This window comes from Scyliorhinus canicula, chromosome 5 (assembly GCF_902713615.1).
Source record: "Scyliorhinus canicula chromosome 5, sScyCan1.1, whole genome shotgun sequence".
NCBI lineage: Eukaryota > Metazoa > Chordata > Chondrichthyes > Carcharhiniformes > Scyliorhinidae > Scyliorhinus > Scyliorhinus canicula.
In genome coordinates, this window is record NC_052150.1 from 214,840,846 (window position 1) to 214,866,961 (window position 26,116).

Below are 26,116 nucleotides of genomic sequence, written 5' to 3' on the forward strand. Positions count from 1 at the left end.
ATAGATTCAAAGGTAGCAGGATTGTCATATGAGGAGAGATTGGATTGGCTAAGCCTGTATTCAATGGTTCACAAGAATGAGGAGATCTCATTGAAATGTATAAAATTCCAACAGGCTGGACAGACTGGGTGCAGTGATGTTGTTTCCTCTCGCTGGAGAGGTCTACAACAAGGGGTCACAGTCTAAGATGCAGGATAGGTCATTTAGGATTGAGATGAGTATAAATGTCTCCACTCAGATGGTGGTGAACTTGTGGAGCTCTCTACCACATACGGCTATGGTGGCGAACTCACTAAAAGTATTTAAGAAACAAATAGATAAGGTTTATAGACATTAAATGCGTCATAGAGAGCGGGGGTAAAGAATTGAGATAGGGTATCAGTCATGATGATATTAAATGGTGGAGCAGGCTTGATCGGCTACATGGCCTGCTCTTGCTCCTATTTTCTATGTGAGGCAATACCATTTGAATTAGGGTAGCAAGGTCACTTGAGACTTTGGGGATAGTTCTCCTTGCCAGGTAAGAGATCCATGCTCAGGGTTATGAACCATGGTCAATAGCTGAACCAACTAATTTTCAGCGAGGGTGGCAGAGCTAGAACCTTGAAGGGCCATGGTGGCTTACAGGCAGAGGATCCTTCAAGAAGAGGACTTGCTTTTCCTTTAAGCATAAGTAAGGCTATGGAAACCAATGTATTCTTTTCCCTAGTCATATTGAAAATGGGAGGCTCCTATGAGCAACTGAAGAGGAAAGCACAACCCCGGGAGGCGAGGAGAAATGAGGAGAGCCGCCTTTAGGCAGATCACTGCTAGTGTTGGAATTAGTACCAATAAATGTTGTTTTCCTGCAATATCACGGTGCTGATTGGCTTACCATTCCCAATGTCCATTTTGCAGTAACCAGAGCCAGTTCTTATCTTAACTCTCAAGACTGGAGATAAAGTGGTCTGTACATTACCCCAGCTTCAGCCTTACCATTAGCCACTTACGTTTTGGGTCGGATCCATCTGGACTACTAAATCCAGCATCCTTTGCTGATACCCAGGCAGCAAAACAGTCACTCTCGTCTAAAGTAATTGTCAACATCTACCAGAAAGAAACAGAACACAACACAAATTCAGTCACAGCTAATTGGATGGATAGAACACTGCACAGCTTCACAGCTATCACAGAAGCAACGATAACCAAACAATGCTCTTGCTCACTTATACGTCTAGGCATTTGTCTTAATAACGTCCCCTGCCTGCAGGATTTCCTGCTAATCCATTCCAGGCTACTGCTCAATAAACTCGAGTAATGACCCATATTCGTTACTCCTGTGTGAATTTTATCAAAACCAAAGAAACTGAAACATACTGCAAACAACATCTACACTGGATGCAGCCCCTACAGAAACATCAACTGTTCCCACGCAAATTAAACATCGAGATGTTGAGCAGAGTTGGAATTTGTTCTTTTAAAATCCATTGAGAAGAGTAACCTGAATGAGTTGTAAGTAGGTCATCATACACACCTCATGTAGATAACTGCTCCTACTGTTCCACTTTTCTTTGCACGGAAGTGGAGTTGATAAAGGTATTAGATTGGGTGGAAGGCACAGGCTAAGGCCACGACTAAGACTGCACCATAGTTGAGCATGAGTAAAATTGCTGGGTCCCATACAGATGTGTTAAGGGCAGCACGGTAGCACAAGTGACTAGCACTGTGGCTTCACAGCGCCAGGGTCCCAGGTTCGATTCCCCGCTGGGTCTCTGTCTGTGCGGAGTCTGCAGGTTCTCTCTGTGTATGCGTGGGTTTCCTCCGGGTGCTCCGGTTTCCTCCCACAGTCCAAAGACGTGCACATTAGGTGGATTTGCCATGCTAAATTGCCCTTAGTGTGGAAAATGTTAGGAGGGGTAGGAGGGGTTATTGGGATAGGGTGGGAAGCGAGAGCTTAAGTGGGTTGGTGCAGACTCGATGGGCCGAATGGCCTTCTTCTGCACTGTATGTACTATGTGTGCGTGCGATTCTCTTACAGGTTGGGTCCCAGGTCAAGGTCTGACAGGCTATAGGGACTGGCAGCAGGAGTGATAACAGAGGTGAAACATAGAATTGGTATTAAATTTTTTAAAAATAAGCTCCAATTCTGAAAGTAACAGCTCAAGTGTAGTATCAAAAATGACTACTGAATTACAGAAGCAGCATTAGCAGCGATCAATGATAAGGTACTACCAAGAGTCTAAAAAAAAAAATCAATGGTTGCGATGGAGGAGATTTGGTGGTCTTATTTCTATGAACAAGATAATGAACAAAGACATGAAAGGAATTGCTGTTATTTTTAAAATGTAATTATAACCTTGTAATAAAGTGGAGTAACATTTAATTTGAAGCAAGCGTTGACTGCATAGTTGAATTAGTTTAGAGATAAGTTCTTTTGCCATTCTGGCTGTTTCATGACTTTTTGGACAGATTTGTATAATTTATCCTCAGCCAAAAGTTTCTTAAATTTTCTTCTCACATAATAACCGTTCTGCATTAAAATGTACATCCTGCATTTCCGTTAACTATTAGCCACCAGGGAAATCAGTTACCTACAAACTTAAGAGTTCTGGGACCACTGCAATCCAGGAAATTGCAGGCTCCTAAATAAGCAGATCTCTTTATAAGGAAATCACAATTCAGAAGGCGTTGCATGAGATATAATTAAAAGTTCTGTCAGTCATTGCAGCTGAAGAGAAAGAGCTTGCCAGAACTCTTTTAAAAATCGACCTACTTTAGAAAATGTAATCAATGCATTTTCCTGGTAAACGAGCACACATAAAAAAAAACTGAATAAAACTGATAAAAAGCAGCATCAGGAAATATTAAATTCTATAAATTAACAATAGAATCACAAAGATCAAACTTGGCGCAAAGAAGGACTGAGGAAAAGTGCCAACTAGGGGTTTTTCACACTAACTTCATTGAAGCCTACTTGTGACAATAAATGATTATTATTAACTTCCAAAGAAAACAAATAAGGGTAATCTTCTTAAGCCAGTGTTTTGCCAAACCAAGTTTAAAGTGTAGGATAAACTTTGTTCAGCATATAATGTTTTTCCTGCGCTTTGTTTTATTTCAGATCTCCAGCATTCAATGTTTTTTTGCTTTTCTTTAATTTTGAATTATCATGTTCTTAGACTTACTGAGGGTCAATGGGCTGCCATTGTTGCCCCTTCAAAACTTAATTATACCAGTTCACATTCTTGAAATGAAAACACACAGATGAGCCTATCATAACACGAACAGGACAAAACAATATGGTGGCTTCATAATCTTCAGAAACACATTTCAGTCAGAGGCGAGTTACGATTTTACCATTACATGATTCCTAAAGTCAAGTACATTTAAAAATTCTTCACAAGCAATGAAGCAGCCACTTCTCGACACGGAGAACTTATTATTTTATCATCGCTTTTTTGATAACCGTTCTCACCAATTAGACTGTTTGCTGTAGACCTGCATTAGATATCTAGCTGGCAGGATGTGTGGACAAGAAAGACCCAGAGTGACTGATAAAGACCATGCATACCTATCCCACATTTCAGCAACTCGACTATACATCCGTCCTTCATAGTCACAGGGATGAAATCCCCGGACTTGCCTGCCCAACACCATTGCGAGGACAAGGATTACGACAGTTTTGAGATCTGGCCAAACACTTTCACAATGAAATAAGTGACAGGCAATAAACATCATCACGTGAAAAAAAAATTTGCGGCATTTTCTAACAAATGTGAAAAAATTGGAAGATGAAAACTTACCCCTGTTTTCAAATCCACTGAGAACCAGTTTGGCACATAAACCATTTTGAACCGTTTCTTGACTTCTTCTTCAAATTCTACTTTCCCAAGGTCTTCTACCTTGCAAGCCTGTTGGATAATGTACAAGCCATTTATTTTAAATATTTTAATATCTATTTAATGGACCAGTTATTTCAATCGCTGGGATCTGGGCAGCACACTCTACTAACTTATGGATCAAGAGTGGTGCTATATGACAGTCCATTGTGGTCCTTGGGTCGAATATTTCACAGGCGGAGGTGCCGTCTTTCAGATGAGGTGTTGAACAAAGGACCTGCCTGCTCTCACAGTGGACACAGAATATCCCTGGCCCTATTTTGAACAGGAGCAGGGGAGTATTTCCTCCGAGTCAAGGTCATCATTTTGCCCCAAGACAACAACAATTAAACAGATAAAATAATCATTGTGGGGACCTGTCGGAGTTGAAAATGGCTGTCACACCTCCTACATAACAACAGTGACAGCACTTCAAAAGTACTTCAAAGGTGGCCATGAAAGGTGCTTATATAAATGCAGTGTTTTAAATCACCATTTCATGGTAAGAGATGGGAGATGGTGGCATAGTGGTAATGTGGTAACTTACAGGACTGGGAATCAGAGACCTGGGGCGAAATTCTCCGACCCCCTGCCAGGTCGGAGAATCGCCCGGGGCCGCCGTAAATCCCGCCCCCACCGTGGCCGGAATTCTCCGCCACCCGGAAATTGGCGGGGGCGGGAATCACGCTGTGCCGATCGGCGTGCCCCCCCGCGGCGATTCTCCGGCCGTGATGGGCCAAAGTCCCGCTGCTGAGAGGCCAATCACGCCGACGTGGTTTCACCACCTCTGGTGGCGGCGGGAGCGGGCCCCCGGGGTCCTGGGTGGTGGGGGGCGGGGCGATCGGACCCCGGGGGGGGTGCTCCCACGGTGGCCTGGCCTGCGATCGGGGCCCACCATGGCGGAGGCGGAAGAGAACCCCCCTACCGCGCATGCACCAATGGTGATGTCAGCAGCAGCTGACGCACGGCGCATGCGCAAACCGGCGAAGGCCTTTCGCCCAGCCCCGACGCCGGGCGTCAAAGGCCGTTGGTGCCGGTTTTGGCGGCAGTCGGCGTGGCGCGAACCACTCCGGCGCGGGCTTTGCCCCCAAAGGTGCGGTGAATTCCCCCGACGCCGGAGAGGTTGGTGCCACTCCGCTAAGCCAGGACCCCCCGCCCCGCCGGGTAGGGGAGAATCCCGGCCCTGATGTTCAATCTATTAATATCCTGCTAAGAAAGGTACAAGTTCCACCAAGGCAGCTGGTGGAATTTAAATTCAATTTAGAAGTCTGGAATTGAAGCTAGCCTCAGCAATGTTGACCACAATTGTTGTAAAAACCCAGCTAGTGCACAAACGTCTTTTTAGGGAAGGAAATCCATCATCCTCATCCAGACTGGGCTTCATGTGACTCCAAATCCACAGCAAAGTGGGTGGGAGATTCTTAACTGCTCTGGAAATGTGGGCTTTGGCATGAAATACTGGCTTTGCCAGTGACACCCGCACCTAATTAAATAATATTCTTAAAAAAGTCTGTTGATCTCGTCACATACAAGATCTGGGGAAAACTGAAATCCTTGTATGTTCTGACTGTCCGCAATCAGTGTGGGTTTTGGAGAGGAAGGTATGTGTCTCTCTTAGCCCCCAAAGTGGGTGGTTAATTTAAAATCCACAGTAGCTGGCTTTCATGGATTTAAATAAAAAGGGCGATTTATTCAAACATTCAATCTAAAAGTCTAAAGGCTATGTCAATCGCTCCCACACACAAAGTACAATTAAAAGAAAATAGTAGTTTCACAAGTTGTAAACCAAAGGAATGGTTTATAGGTCACGTGTTGGGTTCATGATAGAAGAACAAACAGTTGTGTGGGCCAATAAAGTGTGTTGCGATATCAGACCAGAATCCAATATTTGTTAGGATGCCGGGCAAGCACCCAAAACAATTTTATTTTGGAAACTGTGAGGAAAGGATACTTCACCACAGGAGTGATGACTCTGACCAATAGGTATCTTTTATGTCAAAACAAACTGTAATTTAACCACAGAATTAACCACATTAAAAACAATGAAAATTGCTTTACAATTATCAGTTAAGCAACTCTTAAAAACAAATAAAAAAACTAAACTTACTACCTATTCCTGCTAATAACTCTATTTAAGCAATCCAATACAGCTCAAATGCCACTTAAAAATAAAGTTAACAAACAGATTATTTGCCTGGTTGTGTAGAGACCTTTGGAGAGAGAGATCCTTTTAGGTGAACAAGTGCACTTCTGCTCAACCTAGCAGCATTTGGCAAAACTGCTGCTCAATTTAAAATCCTTCTGACTTGTCAGACTTAAATCCTACGGAAAACTGCAAAACTACATACAGACCTGGTGGGGGGCTCAATAATAATATCATCTGTATCCCACTAAGACCACCTACTTAGCTAGGGCGAAATACTACCCTATAAATGACCTCCTCTCAAGGGAATCTCCAGCAATCAAAACAATATCCCATTAGCCTTTTATCTGTAACCAATTAAGTGGTTGGAATGAACCTCACCTTTCATGACTTCTTAATTGCAGCTTGAGTGGACATTCTGCTAGTATGTATTTTAAACCAGGGTGTTTAAAGAACATTTCTGCCATAAATATGAAATATGTTCAGATTTGTTCAAAGAGGGAAGGCAGGATCAGAATATTGAACATGATGATCAGCACTTCCCGCATAAAAAAGGTTCTTCCTAACATCAGCAACCACCTCCCAGTGCCTGTTGCCCAAAACCTTAAATCCATGTCCCTTAGGTCTTGCTCCTTCAGAGAATAGGAAAGGTTTTTCTTTGTCCACTTTATCTATCATAATCTTGTACACCATTACCAAATCTCCCTTCACTCTCCTTTGCTCCAGCTTCTCCAACCCAACCCTGTAGCTGTGATTCCTCCATCCCTGGGACCATTCTAGTAAATTTCCTCTGCTCTCAAGATGCCTCACCTACTTCCTGAAGTGTGGGCACCAGAACTGAGTTCAATTCTCCCAGTTGTAGCTCAAGCAGTTTTATAAAGGGCAGCATACATTTCCTGCTTTCGTAGTTAAAACCCCTATTTTTGAAGCCTGAGACCCCATATGTTTTATGAGCTACTCTCAATATGTCCTGCCACCTTCAAAGATATATTCATATAAGACATAGGAGCAGAATTAGGTCACTCGGCCCATCGAGTCTGCTCCACCATTCAATCATGGTTGATATTTTCTCATCCCCATTCTCCTGCCTTCATCCCATAACCTCGATCCCCTTATTAATCAAGAACATATCTACCCAGGGCAGCATGGTGGTGCAGTGGGTTAGCACTGCGGCCTCATGGCGCCGAGGTCCCAGGTTCAATCCCGGCTCTGGGTCACTGTCCGTGTGGAGTTTGCACATTCTCCCCGTGTTTGCGTGGGTTTTGCCCCCACAACCCAAAGATGTGCAGGATAGGTGGATTGGCCACTCTAAATTGCCCCTTAATTGGAAAAAATTAATTGGGTATTCTAAATTTATTTTAAAAAAGAACCTATCTATCTCTGTCCTTCTCTGAAACCTCCAGTCCTTCTGCCGCTGCACCTTCTCTAGAAATGTGCCTTGAAGTCTGTGATGCTTCTCCCTCTGCTTCCTGCTGAACTGCATCACTTTTTCATCCTTAGCGTTAAATATATATCAAAAAAGCAATGGCTCGGGCACTTACCCTTGGGAACACTCTGCAGTGTGGTGTGCGCTTAAATAGAATTTGCAGCATAAACAGAGCCTTTAATCCAAATGGTCTATACTAGCATTTATGCTCCATTGGAGCTGATGTACGACGCTACACCATTGAACCAATACTTGTATCTAAACAGCAAATTAGCGCCAATTCAGTTTATGGTATAGAACGTGTAAACCATTTTCCTGCAGAGTAGAACAAATTATCACTCCAGTCACAGAACAGCCAAAGTGCTCACAAACAATTTCAGAAATGAGTCATGCCACAGAACAAAAATCTCCAGAACGGCTTCAAAATGCATTCAGTTAAATTAGCATCATTAAAAGGCATTAAATCTTTTCCTGGCCAGTTCTTGCTTATTAGTCCAAAAGGACACTGCTAGAGATTTGGGGGCAGATGATGTGGGTGGCAAGTGAAAGGGAACTTTAAAGACCACTTGAATTATAATTATATATAACTTGACCGGCCTTTCTACGACCAGAGTACAAACGCTGGTGACGTCACTCTGGAACAACTAGCTCAAGTCTGGAGTGCAGAATATGTTGGGGAGCAGCTTAAGCGGAAAGCAGTCTTTTTAAAAAGAAAAGAAACCAGTGTTTTTTATAGCCAGTTTATTTACGTCAGTGACTCCTCTGTGCTGCAATTCACAGATCATGGCCAGAACTCTTCAGCCTTTCACGGCAGCGGGATTTTCCGGTCCCACCGACGATGCACCCGGCCGCGGGGATTCGTGGCGGTAAGGGACGGGGATCCCAGTTAACGACGGCAGGATTGGAAGCTCCTGCCGCTAGCCAATGGCAAGTTGCTTCCACTGTGCGGTAAATTCTACCCCACGTTAATAGCTTTAAAAGATGCCGGGCCGGATCTTCTGACCAGATGTACGGTCGAACGTGCAAGTCCTGACATTGGGGTCTCTGTGGGAATTGCCCAGGAGCTTTCAACTTCCGGGATTGGTGAACCAAGCAGCATCCACTGAAACCAAAAGCTGCATAGGTACTCTGTTCACAAGGTAGACAAAGGAGTACCTTAATGTCCATTCCAATATTGAACTGATTCATGTTGTTACAACCAAGATCAGGCAAAATGGATAATCGGGTCAGTGCAGACCAATCTGTTACAAATCACTTCCGTTGCATGTGGTAGAGATGGGCAGGAAGGAAGATTTATTTGTCATCTGCTCTTCAGGCAAAGCCATTAGGCTACAAACATCCATCTAAACCAATGCCTGACTTAAATCTGGACTCACCTTCAGCACATCCCAGAATGCCACAATGTTGTTCGTATCTTTGGTCACTATGTGTCTCTTATCATTTAGAATATGACACTGGATGATACTAGCACCCCCTAGAGGATATAAAGAAAATTCACTGATGAAGTTGAATTTTGTGATGATAGTTCTTTTAAATAACTCAATGGCTCTTCCACCCTCCACCACAACAATCAGCCCAATAGGTCACACTAGTGCTCCACAGGCGTGCCCTTCGGCCCGTATTTCCGAGCAGACTATTTACGAAGGCCACTCTCTGTATTTGCCCATTTGCACTTACAAAGATAAACATTTGGCACAAATGCTTTGTAGGTTACAGACATTTTTCCAAGACAGGACAACTTAGCCTTTAGACTGCTAGTAGTTACAGGAAAGCGCCACTGCCTCAGGGTTGGTCCTATCTCACTGATGTTGCAATTTACAACCCATTAACTGCATGGAAACACTCTTCGTTGCTGGAATGTAATCATACGAAATCTGAAACTCAAGTCAATTGTTTTCTCGGTATTTTCTGCTTTCCTCTCTTTCACTTATTAGTCCAATGTTCTGACCAATGCACTTTATATTACAACAATTCTCTGAAAAAAAAAGCCTTCTCAGAATTAAAAAGGTGCTACTACAGAGTGGAAGGCAGGCAGTTTGGGTTTTCCGAACCTGATGTATTATTACTTGACAGCGAATGTGGAGAAGGTACGGAGCTGGGTCAGAGGGGTTGACTCCCAATGGGTCAGAATGCAGGAGAGTTTGGGTAGGAGTTTGGGTTGGATTGAAGGCACTAGCGACAGCGCCGCTCCCGACGGCCCTGGGGAGATACTCAGGGAATCCGGTAGTAATAGCTTTGTTGAGAATTTGGAGGCAGTTTCGACAACACTTCGGGTTGGGGGGGCAGGGTCAAGGGAAATGCCAATTTGGGGGAACCATAGATTTGAGCCTGGGAAGTGGAATGAATATTTTCGGAGATGGGAGGAAAAAGGAAGTAGGACACTAAAAGATTTCTTTCTTGGGGGTCGTTTTGCAGGATTGAAGGAGCTGGGAGCTAAATATGGGCTGCAGCAGGGGGAAATATTTAGATACAGACAGGTTCGAGACTTTGCCAGAAAGGAGATACGGGGGGGGGGGAAGAGAGAGAGAGAACGGTAGCACACGTGGCTAGCACTGTGGCTTCACAGCTCCAGGGTCCCAGGTTCGATTCCCTACTGGGTCACTGTCTGCAGAGTCTGCACGTTCTCCCCGTGTCTGCGTGGGTTTCCTCTGTGCGCTCCGGTTTCCTCCCACAGTCCAACGAGGTGCAGGTTAGGCGGACTGGCCACGCTAAATTGCCCTTAGTATCCAAGATGGTTAGGAGGGGTTATTGGGTGACTGGGATAGGGTGGAAGTGAGGGCTTAAGTGGGTCGGTGCAGACTCGATTGGCCGAATGGTCTCCTTCGGCACTGTCGGTTCTATGTTCCATGAGAGGGAATGTGTTAATGGTGACTATGGATGATTCATTTTTGTCCTTTGTTTATGTTAACATGCGGGCTAATGTCTGGGGTTTGGTGGGAGGATGGGATCGTTGTTATTGATATGGGGATTGACATTGCATTCGTTACTGATTATTATTTATTGTTGGGTGTACGTTTAGGAGAAAATGTGAAAAAGGAGGAGACTCAAAAATATTTTTTTAAAAAGCCTTCTAATTTTCTCCTCCACTTAATACTTTGGGAATAACTTCTCTAGTTACCAGCAGCACTTTTAATACTTTATTCAAGTGACAATTTCTGGCAGGGACAAGATTCATCTCCCGCTGGCAGATATGACATCCAGTCCAAATAAATTACAAGATGGTCTCAATCAGGCTTTCCAGCTATTAATCACGGGCTCGAACTCTGGTTGACACTCCCATCCTTTCCCCCAACCATTTTCCACTATCCTCGCAGTCAACTGACAGCCACTCAATAGGCCACTCCACTCAAGATGAGGAAGCTCATGTTAGCCGACAATTGCCAACACCCTTCGTAAAGCATTTTATTTGTTTATTTATAAATAATTATAAAATAAATAATCTTTATTGTCACAAGTAGGTTTATATTAACGCTGCAATGAAGTTACTGTGAAAAGCCCCTAGTTGCCACATTCCGGCGCCTGTTCGGGTACACGGAGGGAGAATTCAGAATTCTCAGCTGGTACGGGAATTGAACCCGCGTTGCTGGTTTTGTTCTGCATCAAAAACCAGCTGTCTAACCCACTGGGCTAAACCAGTCCCGCTGGTTTATTTATACACCAGGGTATGGTTCAGCACCGATAAGAGATGTTTTCCAACCAAAAATTGATTCAAATGTCAGAACACTCACATGCTTGTACAATTTATGTACCAAAGCAATTTTACTTCGAGCAGGAAGGATGAAATACGAATGGGTAGGAAGGGATTTTCATATGAGGAGAGGCCGAGTAGTTTGGGCCTGTACTCACTGAAGCTTAGAAGATTGAGAGGCGATCTTATTGAGACATATAGGAGTCTTAGGGGACTTGACATGGTAAATGCTGAGAAGTCGTTTCTCCTTATGGGAGAGTACAGGACCTGAGGGCATAATCACAGAGTAAGGGGTCACCCATTTAAGACAGAGATGGGGAGGAATTTCTTCTCTCAGAGGGTAGTGAATCTGTGGAATTCTTTACCACAGAGGGTTACAGAGGCTGGGTCGTCAAGTATGTTCAAGATGGAGATAGACAGATTTTTAATCAATAAGGGAATCAAGGGTTAAGGATAAAACAGGAAAGTGGAGTGAGGATTATCACAGATCAGCCATAATCTCATTGAATGGAGCAGTCTCGATGGCAGAATGGCCTACTTCAGTTCCTACATCTAATGGTCTTATGGAATTATCCGTTTCATGATATAATAAAGATCAACAAAGTCAGGCACACCATTTGTCAACTGTGATCAAATCAAATATTCCACGTCCTTCAACATAACCCATACTTTATGTTCCAAAACAGTGAACCTTGATCGAGTACGGAGTTAGATGACCAATCTTCAAAGATACATTTCCATGGCAGATGGTATATCAGCACCGACTGAAGGCAAGGAGGGGAAGGTGTTGCTCAGGTTGGATCTTGTTACTTGTTACGGGCAAAAAGGACCATGAGAATTTTGACTGTAGCAAGCAGATTTGCATTTTTGTGTGTTCAAAACGGCAAGAATTACATGCAACAGCACCTGGGAGCGAGTTCTAAAGCTAAGGAGATAGTGTAACATTTCAGAGCTAATGTTCTATGTGGACAACATGATGCACATTGGCAAGGTACACCTGTTACTGGTTCAAACATTCGTAACTCCTGTGGTATTCTTGCGGTCTTGGTTTATGAGACGAAAAAGTTTGACCACATCTTTGCGATGTTTCTGGGGGTGTGCTCCAGCAGAAAATACAACAACCAGTTTCATCCAGCTCACTGGTGTGTCACAGGGCTAGATCGAATCTGAAGGTAGAAAATAAGCCACCTTACAAATGGAGATACAAAATGTATTAGTGGGCAGATAAAATCATAGAAGCGCAGAAGGAGGCCATTCGGCCCATAGAGTCTGCACTGGCTCTTGGAAAGAGCACCCAAGCCCACGCCTCCACCCTATCCCCGTAACCCCATCTAAGCTTTCTGGACACTAAGGGGCAATTTACCATGGCCAATCCACCTAACCCGCACATCTTTGGACTATGCGAGGAAACCGGAGAACTCGGAAAAAACGCACGCAGACACGGGGAGAACGTGCAAACTCCGCACAGACAGTGGCCCAAGCTGGGAATCGAACCTGGGACCCTGGAGCTGTGAAGCAACTGTGCTAACCACTGTGCTGCCGTGCTGCCCAAGACAGGATACAGACAGTGTAAAGGAGAGGTTGCTTCTGATTGTGGCAGCTAAGTCCTGGCAGTTTGAAAGAACTTCCCGGCTGCTTGTTTATGCTTACTTGGCAGGAAATTAAAAAGCATAAGAATGAGATGCTGATTGTTCAGCTAGATGGAACAGTCCTTGCCTGGCTTCACTCTCACCAGTCCAGAGAATTATCGATTTGGCTTCTCTTCCTGCTCCCACATGATTACCTCTGGTTTCATCCTTCTCCCTGGCAACTGCTTGAGGCTGAAATAGGCCATTCGTAACTTTGGTGTCATATTTGATCCACAGTTGAATTGTTGACCACATATCCACTCCAATATCGTTTACTTCCAACTCCATAACATGGCCCCTCTCCATCTCTGCTTCAGTTCGACTGCTGCTCAAACTCTCATCGATGCCTATATTACCTCCAGATAAGATTATTCCAATGCTCTCCTGGCTTGCCTTCTGTCCTCCGACTTACATAAACATCTGCTGGTCCAAACCTCTGCGCCCCTCTGTTGTTTCCTTGTCCAGCAACGCCAAATTTAAATTACTTTCTGTTTTTCAAATCCATCCCACGGTATCACCACTTTGTCATCTTTGTAACAAACCTGCTCTGAACTCTGCTCCTGAGTGACTGGCTCCATCTCTCTCTCTCTGTGAACAGTCTGAGATTAAGCCAGCCAGTTAAAAACCTTGGTGTCACATTTGATTCGTAGACAAGATTCCGATTTCTTGTTTGTGCTATCACTAATGCCACCCTTTCTGCACCTCCGTATCACCCGACTTCACCCTATCTCTGCACATCTGCGGTTGAAACCCTCAATTATGCCGTTGTTAACTCTTGTCTCAACTGTTCCAATGCAGGGCAGCACGGCGGCGCAGTGGTTAGCACTGCTGTCTCATGGCACCGAGGTCCCAGGCTCTGGGTCACTGTCCGTGTGGCGTTTGCACATTCTCCCCGTGTTTGCGTGGGTTTCGCCACAACCCAGAGATGTGCAGAGTAGGTGGATTGGCCACGTTAAAATTGCCCCTTAATTGGAAAAAATTAATTGGGTACTCTAAATTTTGTTTTAAAAACAGTTCCAATGCACCCCTGGCTGGTGTCTCACATTTTACCCGCCTCGGGATTTCCTAATTGCTCCATTGTAACCACCTTAATAATAGATTCCAGCATTTTCCAAGTGACAGATATTAAGCTAACTGGCCTGCTGTTTCTTGCTTTCTGTCTCCCTCTCTTCCCCAATAGAGGATTTATATTCGCTGTTTTCCAAATCGATGGGACCTATCCAGAATCTAGGGAATTTGAGAAAATTAAAACAAATGCATCTACTATCTCAGCACCCACTTCTTTTAAGATTCTAGGATGAAATCCATCAGGGTCTGGGGGCCTGTTAGCTTTTAGTTCTAATAGTTTTCTCAGTGCTCTTTCTCTAATTATTGTAATTAAATTCCTCCCACCCTTTTGCCTCTTGAAAGACACTTATTTCCGGGATGTTATTTGTATCATTGGCAGTGAAGACAAATGCAAAATATCTGTTCAATTCATCTGCCATTCCCTTATCTTCTATTTCTAATTTCCCATTCTCAGTCTGTAGGTGACCAATGTACATTTTACTTATTCTTTTCCTTTTTAAATACCTGTAGAAACTCTTAGCATCTGTTTTCATATATTTAGCTTGTACTCTTTCATTTCTCTCTAATTAAAAAAAAAAGCTATTCTTTGTTCTTTTTTACATTCTGTCCAATCTTCTAAACTGCCACTAATCTTCGTTGAATTGTATGCTTTGCCTTTCAATTTGATGCTATATTTAACCTCCTCAGTTATCCACGGAGATTTGTCTTTCCCCGGTGTATCTTTGTTGAGCGCTACAAAATCTCTCTTTAAATGTCTGCCACTGTAGCTCTACTGACTTTTCCCTTTACCTAATTTCCCACTTCATTTTAGTCAGCTCGATCTTCATACCTCTACAAATGCCCTTATTTAAGTTCAAAATGCTGGTCTTCAATTCACTCTTCTCTCTCCCAAACTGAATGTGAAATTCATGTTATGATCACTGTTACCCAGGGTGCCTTTACTTTGAGGTCATTTGTAGCTATCTGGGATGGCCACTTCCAGAATACAAAATTGACACTCGCAAAGAATGTAGGGAACTGTGGACAACGTTAGGAAAACAAGCAGGCACAGAGCCTGCATGCATATTGGAGAGACAGCTCCCAGACGGAATTGAAACTATAGGTCGATTAGCATATTGATGGCCCATCTCCGGGAGCAAAGGAAAGACACTCAAGCAACCGATATTGTTTCAGACATCCTGGCGCCAGTTCCCCAAACCGAAAGCACAAACAAAGGCAGGCCAACGGCCACCTAAGACACGCCCAGCCATCAGGACACCCACCCCTTTATTGGTCAAGATCGACAGCAATGATCGGGAAGCGGCCCAATTAATTGGGACCAAGTTTAAGGCCCGCCTAAAAGCTCGCGAAGCTAAGGTATAAGGTATAAGGAACCCCCACGAGAAAATCGCTCTCTTGGAATTGGCTCTCAAAGTGGAGAGGCCCTTCCACCAGCATCACCAGAAGCAGATAAGTTCAAGGTCAACGCTCGCTACCAGACGGACGACCTTAGCTGTTCTCCTGTACCTCTTTGAACCCAACAACCTCAGATCCGAACAACGGCCATTGTTCCTATGACTGAGTGGGCACCCGAAGCTAAGTATAGGCGTTAGCGTTAGAGATAGTTTAGTTTATGGTATTTGTGCATGAGTAGATATTACTGTGTGTGTAAATAAAGTAGGATTGACTTTGAACTAACTAACTGGTGCATTGGCTCTTTGATCAGTATTCGGGTTTGAACCTTGTGGCGGTATCGAGAGATACCTGGCGACTCTAAAGCAAACATAATTAGGATTGAGAAAGGCGACCATATTGACTTCCATATTTATAACCAAATAAATACAGCAACACATTAATTAATCGTCTCATTACACATGACCACATCGCAGATCACAAATATACGCATCCTCAATTATGAGAAAGCCCGGCACATCAATGCAAAAGAAGCATTTGCAACTATCTTCAGCCGTAAGTGCTGAGCAGATGATCCATCTTGGCTTCCTCCTGGAGGTCCCCAGTACCACAGATGCTAGTCTTCAGCCAATTCAATTCACTCCATGTGACATTAAGAAATAGTTGAAGGCACTGGATACAGCAAAGACTATGAGCCCAGATAAAATCCAGCAAGTGTACTGAAGACTTGTACTCCAGGACTAACTGCACCCCCAGCCAAGCTGTTCCAGTGTAACTACAACACTGGCATCAACATGGCTTCTGGTGATGCTGGTAGAAGGGACTCTCCACTTTGAGAGCCAACTCCAAGAGACCAATTTTCTCGTGGGGGTTCCTTATACCCGGAGGGGCTTTGCGAGCTTTTAGGCGGGCCTTAAACTTGGCCCCAATTAATTGGGCCGCTTCCCGATCATTGCAGTCGATCTTGCCCAGGTTATATGTTCTGTGCACAAGAAAGCAGGACAAAGCCAACCCAGACAATTATTGTCCGATCAATCTACGCTTGGTCATCAGAAAGTGATGCAAAGTGCTGTTGATGGTGCTAAGAAGTAGTACTTACTCAGCAATAACCTACTCACTGAAGCCAGGTTTGACTTCCACCAGGGCTGTTCATTTCCTGACCTCTTTACAGACTTGGTTCGAATGTCGACAAAACAGCTGAACTGCAGAGGGGGGAGTGATTGTCCTTGACATCAAGGCAGCATTTGACTGAGTGCAGCAAGGAGCCCGAGCATATTGAAGTGAATGGTAATCAGGGGGAAACTTCTCCACTGGTTGAAGTCATACCAGGCACAAAGAAATATGTTTGTGGTTATTGACGGTCAATCATCTCAATCCTGGGACATCACTGGAGCAGTTCCTCAGGGTAGTGTCCTAGGCCTAACCACCTACATCAATGACCTTCCTTCCATCACAAGGTCAGAAGTGGGAATGTTCATTGATGACTGCATAATGCTCAACACCATTCGAGGCTCCTCAGATACTGAAGGAGTCCATGTCCGTATGCACGACTTGGACAGTATTCAGGTTTGGGCTGATAATTGGTAAGTAATATTCGTGCTGCAAGTACCAGTCAATGACCATCTCCAACAAAACAGAACCTTACCAGGTCCCCATGACATTGAATGGCATTACTGTCACTGAACATCGACTATCAACATCCTGGGGTGAGAGGGTGAGGGTTACCATTGACCACAAACTAAAATGGCCCAGCCATATACATACTGAGGCTACCAGAGCAGGTTAGAGGCTGGGAATTCTGTGGAGAGTAATTCCCCTCCTGACTCCCCAAAGCCTGCCCCCAATCGAAAAGGTAGGAGTGTGATGGAATACTCTCCACTTCTCTGGATGAGTGCAGCTCCAACAACACTCAAGCAGCTCGACAAAATCCAGGACAAAGCAACCCAATTGATTGGCACCCCACCCAACACCTTAAACATTCACTCCCTCCGACACCGACACACAGTAGCAGCAGTGTGTACCATCTACAAGATTGACTGTAGCAACTCACCAAAGATCCTCTGACAGCACCTGTCAACCCCACGACCTCTACCAACTGGAAGGACAAGGGCAACAAATGGCAGAGCACCACCAACAGCAAGTGCCCAGTCGAAGTCACACACCATCCTGACCTGGAAGTGTATCACTGTTTCTTTACTGGCACTGAGTCAAATTTCTCTTCCAACAGCTCCGTGGGGGTTCCTACAACCCACATTCTGCAGCAATTCAAGGAGGCAGCTCACCATCACCATCTCAGGGGCAATTAGTAATGTGAAGTAAATGTTGGCCTAACCACAGTGCCCACGTCTCATGAATAAATTCTTTAAAAAGCCTTCTCTCTGGTTGGGTCTAACACATGCTACTGAGAAACTGCCTGAAAACACTTTGAACTCATACAGCCATTGCCAATTTAATTTGCCAGATCAATATGTAGATTAAAATCATCCATGATTATCGCTCTACCTTTCTCACAAGCCCCTATTATTTCTTCCTGTACACTCAATCCTGCAGCATGGTAACTGTTTAGGGGCCTTTCTATCGAAACCAATTCTACACCTTAACCTGGAGAACAAATGTCATCTCTCTCTATTATACTAATGTCAGCTTTAATAAACAAGGCTACCCGTCCACCTTTTCCTAGCTTCCTGTCTTTCTGAAATTTTGGAGTCATAGACGTTTACAGCGTGGAAACAGGCCCTTCGGCCCAGCTTGTCCATGCCACCCAGTTTCTATCACTCAGCAAGTCCCACTTGCCCCATACCCCTCTATACCCACCCTGCCCATGTAATTGTTTAACTGTTTTTTTTTTAAAAGGAAAAAAATTGTACCCTCCTCGACCACTGCCTCTGGCAGCTCGTTCCAGATGCTCACCACCCTCTGAAAAAAATTCCCCCTCTGGTCTGTTTTGTATCTCTCCCCTCTCACCTCAAACCTATGCCCTCTAGTTCTAGACTCCTCTACCTTTGGGAAGAGATGTTGACTATCTACCTTATCTGTGCTCCCCAATATTTAATAGATCTCTACAAGATCATCCCTAAGCCTTCTACACTTCCTTGAACATTCAGTTCCAAACTTTTGTCATCTTGCAGCCATGTCTCTGTGACATACAAGATTCTGAGGGGCCTTGACAGGGTTGATGAGGAGTGGATGTTCCTCTTGTGGGAGAATCTGGCACGTCGGGGGTGGGGGTCACTGTTTTAAAATAAAGGGTCACCCACTTCGGACAGAGATTAGGATTTTTTATTCTCCGAGGTTTGAGTGTCTTCGTAACTCTGCCTTAAAATATTGAAAGACTCTTTTCCTCAAAAGCGGTGGAAGCAAAGATGGATGGATTTTTAATAACCAAGGGAGTGAAAGATTATTCGGTGTGAATGTGGAGTTCAGGTTACAATCAGATCAGCCACAATCTAATTGAATGGTGTAGAAGGCTCGAAGGGCCAAGTGGCCTACTGCTACTCCTAATTTGTATGTGCAGATGTAATTGTCATCAGATCATACAGGGCAACACGGTAGCATTGTGGATAGCACAATTGCTTCACAGCTCCAGGGTCCCAGGTTCGATTCTGGCTTGGGTCACTGTCTGTGCGGAGTCTGTACATCCTCCCCGTGTGTGCGTGGGTTTCCTCCGGGTGCTCCGGTTTCCTCCCACAGTCCAAAAATGTGCAGGTTAGGTGGATTGGCCATGATAAATTGCCCTTAGTGTCCAAAATTGCCCTTAAGTGTTGGGTGAGGTTACTGGGTTATGGGGATAGGGTGGATGTGTTGACCTTGGGTAGGGTGCTCTTTCCAAGAGCCGGTGCAGACTCGATGGGCCGAATGGCCTCCTTCTGCACTGTAAATTCTATGATTTGTGTCTATTTGAGCTATCATGTTACAAATACTATGTGCCTTTAACACTGTATTTTTAGCATTTTTGTAGTCGCACTGTTAAGCTTGCAGTGTTCCTTCCTGCCACGCTTTATCACTTCCCTGATCTCTGCTATCTTGACTTGTCTTCTCTCGTTAATTGATCACATCTTTCCACACTTTATCCCTTTCCCCACGTACTGCCAGAATTATTCCAGCCAGTACGGTTCAGGTGAAGAACGCCCCAGTGGTACAGCTGCCACCTTCCCCAGTACTGGTGCCAGTGCCATGAAATGAAACCCATTCCTCCCACACCGACCCTTGGACTACATATTCAACCCCCCCCCTCCCCTCCCTGGCACCAACCCCCCCCCCCCCCTCCCCTCCCTGGCACCAACCCCCCCCCCCTCCCCTCCCTGGCACCAACCCCCCCCCCCCCCCCCCTCCCCGGCACCAACCCCCCCCCCCCCTCCCCGGCACCAACCCCCCCCCCCCCCCTCCCCGGCACCAACCCCCCCCCCCCCCCTCCCCGGCACCAACCCCCCCCCCCCTCCCCTCCCTGGCACCAACCCCCCCCCCCCCCCCCCCCCCCTCCCCTCCCTGGCACCAACCCCCCCCCCCTCCCCTCTGGACACAGCCTTTGAATTCTGTGTGCATCAGCAGTTCTCTGTCTGTCACACTTTCTCCCTGTCTGTCTCTCTCCTGTCTGTCTGTCTGTTTCTCTCTCTGGATTAATATAAAGCTTAAATTGAGTTTCATCAGAATATTATTGGAGGCCGAGGACCGAAAGAGAGTAAAAGGAAATAGCCATGGATTCCGGCATCTGAAACCAAAACAGAAAATGATGGGAAATCTCAGTAGGTGTGACAGCAATTTGTGGAGGGAAGGGAGTTAACCTTTGGGGTCCGGGTGACTCTTGTCAAAACCGAAAGAAACTGGTGACTGGGAAGTTTAGGGTTATAATTGTAGATTGGGCAGAGGTGTCCCACAAAGCGATCTCCAAATTGTATTTGGTCTGCCCAGTGTTAAGGGCAGCACGGTAGCATGGTGGTTAGCATAAATGCTTCACAGCTCCAGGGTCCCAGGTTCGGTTCCTGGCTGGGTCACTGTCTGTGCGGAGTCTGCACGTCCTCCCCGTGTGTGCGTGGGTTTCCTCCGGGTGCTCCGGTTTCCTCCCACAGTCCAAAGATGTGCAGGTTAGGTGGATTGGCCATGCTAAATTGCCCGTAGTGTCCTTAAAAGTAAGGTTTGGGGGGGGGGGGGGGGGGGTATAGCGTGGGTTTGAGTAGGGTGATCATTGTTCGGCACAACATCGAGGGCCGAAGGGCCTGTTCTGTGCTGTACTGTTCTATGTTCTAATCTCATGTACCCTTCCCCAACGTGCTTGCAATTCAGGTAACAATAGAGAATATTACCTTTGAGCTTCTTTTTAGAATTTATACAGTGCAGGAGGCTGTTCGGCCCATTGAGTCTGCACCAGCCCTCTGAAAGAGCACCCTACCTAGGCCCATTCCACCACCCTATCCCTGTAACCCCACCTAACCTGTACATCTTTGGACACTAAGAGGCAATTGATCATGGTCAGTCCACCAATCCTGCACATCTTTGGACTATTGGAGGAAACAGAAGCACCCAGAGGAAACCCGTGCAGACATGGCAAGAAAGTGCAAATTCCACAGAGACAGTCGGAATTGAACCCGGGTCCCTGGAGCTGTGAGGCAGCAGTGCTAACCACTGTGCCGCTCAGATTCCTGAAGCAGAACTTCTTCCTTTGCCTCCATTGGACGGGCAGGTAACACAGCCTTCTGGACTGTCACTCTCAGCTGCAGAGAACTGTGAATATCTTCCTGGATATACTGTCGCCTACCTCCACTCATCTTCGAGACAGCCTCTGTCAATCAGATTTGCCAAACCAATATGTAGATTGAAATCACCCATGATTATCCCTGTACCTTTCTCACAAGCCCCAATTATTTCTTCCTGTACACTCAGTCCTGCAGAGTGGTTATTGTTTGGGAACCTGTAAACGAATCTCACAAGCGATTTCCTATTTACTCCCCCTGCACCATGGTCATGTCGCTGACCCACCTTGCAAGCCACGCATTCATTCATACAGATTGTGAACAACTCAAATCTGCTGCGACTCAGGTAACAAGAGATAACTACCTTTGAGATTCCCATACCTGCAACTACTCACAGCCACATCCTCTTGTTCCTGACTACTGAACAAATCAGCTGCACTGCTAGAACATTCTTCACCTGAACCCAGTGGTCTCCGAAGCCCCAGTGTCCAGGTAACATTCCCCCTCCTCGATGTGTCGCAACATCTGAAGTTCGGCCTCCAGAAATGACTGAACTGAAGCTCCTTAAGCCACAAACACTTACTATAGACTTTTGACCTGGATCACAGTGACGTCCAGCAGATTCCTCATTCTGCAGTCGCAACACATCGCCTATCGTCTTTATTATGTGTTAATTTATTTATTTTTTGAGATGCTGCTGACTGCCTCCAGTTCTGCCTTTTGGTCTCATTTGGGAATAGGTTTCATAGGGCGCGATTCTCCCAAAACATTTCCAAGTTAATTTGTGGCGGGTTTTTCAGGGAGCCCCCCCCCCCCCAAGCTTTGTCCCCACCGTTATTCAATGACACGTTGTCATCTTTTGGGGCCCTGGGGAGTTTCTCACCGGTTTAGCCCACACTTAGAATTTTTCTTAGTACCGGGGAGCTGAACTGAGAGATAGGGCCGCCATTTTGAAAGGGTGCCCTGATCTCTAAGTGAGCTTGTGGGACCCCCCCCCCCCCAAACCCATTGGAAGTGCCAGGGTGGCATTACCAAGGTACCCACTGGGCAGTGCCAAGGTGCCCGCGTTCCAAGGGGAGGGCCGGCAAGCCATCCTGCGCTTACCCTGCCCACCCAGGCGTCTCCGGAGGCCTGTGAGACCCCCCCCCCCCACCCCACCGGGTGCCATTCCACCTAGTCCAACTTTGTGTGCACCAGCAATGATCGGCGTTCCGCTGCAGCCTCCCTAGGGAGGCTGGAGAATCTAAGGAGGTCGGTGGATCCCAGGCAGGTAAGTAGGTTTACGACCTACTTTTGGGAGCGGCGTTGGGTCATGCCCATTTGGGCAGAGTTCTGACTCCGACATCTCGGGACATCGGTGAATCCAGTGAGGCACGGAGGCTGTTGGGAGGCTCGCTGCAGGACTCTCGCAGGATTCTCCGGCTGTGTTATGCTCTCGCTTGAGTTGGCTGCAGAATCGCGCCCATAGGAAGATTAGTCTAACGCCAACATTACAACTAGTGACATGAAGGAGTTCTTTTGGCATAGAGACATTAACAAAGGTTCTGTTTTCATTCAGTTTCAGAGGTGAACATTCCTAGTTACTTATGCCATCAACATTCGTGTTGTGCTTTTCTGCCTCTGTGTAACATCAAGCTTGTACATAAATCCAACACTTTCCTGATCACAAAGGTCTAACAATGCTATATTTATTGTCTCTTGCAGTAGAAGAAAGTGATGGAGGTGCCAGTTGATTTTCAGTGTGATATAATGGAATGCTTGGACATGTCTCATTCTTGGCATGCAGAAGGTTACAGCTTTTGATTTATAAAAGACCATGTCTAATTATGGAAGCTGCCTCTTCACTGTGAAAACAAAAGAGAGAAAAAAAGCTGGGAGAAAGCCCAAAGAACAGATTCGCTAACTTTACGAGGTCAAGTTAACTTTGATTGAGAGTGCTGGCCGTGACCTTGCAAACCATCCAAACTGAATGCAAGGCAACTTTCTTCAAAACAATGAAGCTGGGGAATTGGTGGTGATGCTGGAAGCAAAGGGCATACTGGCAAGACGGAAAGATACTTATTAAATTTGGATTAAAACACTGTTTTGAATGAATTCCAGCGAAGCTACCGGTTTCCCCACAGATGTACAGTTTTGTTTCAAGAGAAAAAAAACAGCAAGCACCACACTACAATCTTTCAACTGGGTTAAGAACAATGAGAAAACACATACCTACAGCATTCAAACAGCGCATTACTCATTTGACTACTCATTGTAAATTATTTCAAGTTCTCTTTCCCACTTGTTGATAATATTCCCCTTCTGGCTTGGTGAGTTTATACTTCGGGTAGCTGAGCTGTACAGACTCAGGCAATTCTGGGTTTTAAACATAGAAACACAGAAAATAGGAGCAGGAGGAGGCCATTCCGCCCTTTGAGCCTGCTCCGCCAATCATTCTGATGATGGCTGATCATCCAACACAATAGCCTAATCCCACTTTCCCCCCATATCTTTTGATTCCTTTTTCCCCAAATGCTATATCTAACTGCTTATTGAAAACATACACCTTGTCCTCAACTACTTCCTGTGGTAGCGAATTCCACAGGCTCACCACTCTCTAGATGAAGTAATTCCGCCTCATCTCTGTCCTAAATGGTCCTCAGACTGTCCCCTGGTTCTGGACACACCTATCAACAGAAACATCCTTCCTGCATTTACCCTGCCTAGTCCTGTTAAAAGTTTGTAGGTTTCTATGAGATCCTCCCTCATGCTTCTGAACTCCAGTGAATACAATCCTAATCGATTCAATCTCTCCTCATACGTCAGTCCCACCATCACAGCAATCAGTCTGGTAAATCTTCGCTGCGCTCTCTCTATAGCAAAAATATCCGTCCTCATACAAGGACACCAAAACTGCACACAATACTAAACTGCAAACACTGATGGAAGCAACATGAATGAACATCAAGTGAGGGCCATTGTGCCCATTGTGTGCTAATAGTCCACACAATACTCAGTATCACGAGTCACTTGGCTAAGGATTGGACTGCATTTGGATTTGATTTGTAATGTGTACTGAGGTGCAGTGAAAAGTATTGTTCTGCATACAGTCCAGACAGATCGTTCCATACATGAACAAACAGGACATACATAAATACACAATGTAAATACATAGGCACAGGCATCGGATGAGCATTCGGAGTGTAGTAATACTCAGTTGAGAAAATGTGTGAAGAGATCAGATCTGTCCAAGAGGATCATTTAGGAGTCTGGTGACACCGTGAAAGAAGCTGTTTTTGAACCTGTTCATGCGTGTTCTCAGACTTTTGTATCTCCTGCCCAATGGAAATTTGGACGAGAGAATAACCCAGGTGGGAGGGGTATTTCCCAAGGCAGAGTCAATGGATGGGAGGCGGGTTCGTCTGAATGACTGGGCTGTGTTCACGACTCTCTGTAGTTTCTTACGGTCTTGGGCCGAGCAGTTGCCATACCAGGCTGTGATGCAGCTCGATACGATGCTTTCTATGGTGCATCTGTAAAAATTGGTAACAGTCAATGTGGGAATGCTGCTTTTCCTTAGATTCCAGAGGAAGTATAAGCACTGTTAGGCTTTCCTGGTCGTAGCTTCACCGTGGGTGGACCAGGACAGATTGTTGGTGATATGCACAGATAGGAATTTGAAGCTGTCAACCATCTCCACCATGGCACCATTAATGTAGACAGGGGTGTGTACGATACTTCCTTCCTGAAGTCCTGCTCCTTGGTTTTGTTGACGTTGAGGGAGAGATTGTTGTCATTGCACCACAACGTTAGGTTCTATATCTCCCTCCTGCACTCTGACTCATCATTGTTCGAGATCCAACCCACAACGTTTGCATCATCAGCAAATCTGCAGATGAAGTAGGTGCCTAATTTTGCCACACAGTTATGTGTGTATAATGAGTATAGTAGAGGGCTAAGTACGCAGCCTGGCTCAGCCCCGGTATTGAGGACTATCGAGGAGGAGGTTTTGTTGTTTATTCTTACTGATTGTGGTCTATGGGTCAGGAAGTCGAGGATCCAGTTGAAGAGGGAGGAACCAAGTCCAAGGTTTTGTAGTTTTGAAAAGAGCTAATAATCAAGACGCAATTTAATTTTCGACGAACAAACCATCCCTGGCTTGAATTGGGAATTGATAGGCCTCTGTCTCGATGTAAATGCTGGATTGGGGGAGGGCAGGAATGCTGATGAAATAGTTGGGGATAGGGGCAGGGTTGGTAGGAATGGAGGTGGGATATCAGGGCAGCTGGCCATTTCCTAGCCCGACACAGCTATCTGTAAAAATGCTTTAAAAAAAAAAAAATCAAAGAATCTGCACTTTCAATTTGGCCAAGGCAGATGGAAAGTCGGAGCCTGGGACAGGATGGAAAAATGTTAAGTGTTAAAATTTAATTGGTGTGCAACAGATTTTCATCAAAACTTCCTTTTTAGAAACCCTATAAAACATTATCAACATTGCCAACTTTTCAAAAAAATCTTCCTTGGTGTGCGGCATTGCTGGTAAGGTCAGCATTAGTTGCCCACCTATAATTGCCCTCAAGATGGTCATAATCCACATTCTTCACCTAATGCAGTCCATCCGGCATTGGTACACTCAAAAGTGTTCAACAGTCATCCACAGAAACATACCAGAGAACTTGTGATTTCAATTATATTGTACAGTTGCTAAGGGGAGGCCAGGCACGAGCAGAATTCAGCACCCTCCTGTCATTAATTATTTTACTCACGGCCCTTCTTTTATTTAATTTTTTTAATTTAGAGTACCCAATTATTTTTTCCAATTAAGGGGCAATTTAGTGTGGTCAATCCAACTACCCTGCACATCTTTGGGTTGTGGGGGTGAGACCCACACAGACACGGGGAGAATGTGCGAACTCCACACGAACAGTGACCCGGGGCCAGGATCGAAACTGGGTCTTCAGCGTCCTAGGCAGCAGTGCTAACCACTGCGCCACCGTGCTGCCCAAGGGCCCTTCTTTTATTGTATGGCATTCGAACAGTCTTCTGATCACACAACATCACCCAACATTCCATTGCTGCATAGCTCTGAACCTCAATTTCGTCCATAAGACCATAGGAAATCATAGACCAATGGAATTTACAGTACAGGATCAGCAATTCGGCCCATCGAGTCTGCACTGGCCCTTGGAAAGAGCACCCTACCTAAGCCCACAACTCCACCCTATCCTCGTAACCCCACCTAACCTTT

At 45.4% G+C, this 26,116-nt stretch overlaps 1 protein-coding gene across 1 annotated transcript in view; it reads right to left on the reverse strand.

The window, feature by feature from the left end:
- The window catches only part of LOC119966568 (WD repeat-containing protein 48), a 162,866-nt gene that overhangs the window by 48,185 nt on the left and 88,565 nt on the right, over positions 1–26,116 (reverse strand). Inside the window, exons 11-13 of the mRNA XM_038798480.1 lie at positions 8,803–8,900; positions 3,783–3,890; positions 990–1,086 (exon numbers count right to left, since the gene is read on the reverse strand). Of these exons, the coding sequence (XP_038654408.1) occupies positions 990–1,086; positions 3,783–3,890; positions 8,803–8,900 (303 nt within the window). The remainder of the gene's footprint in view (positions 1–989; positions 1,087–3,782; positions 3,891–8,802; positions 8,901–26,116) is intronic.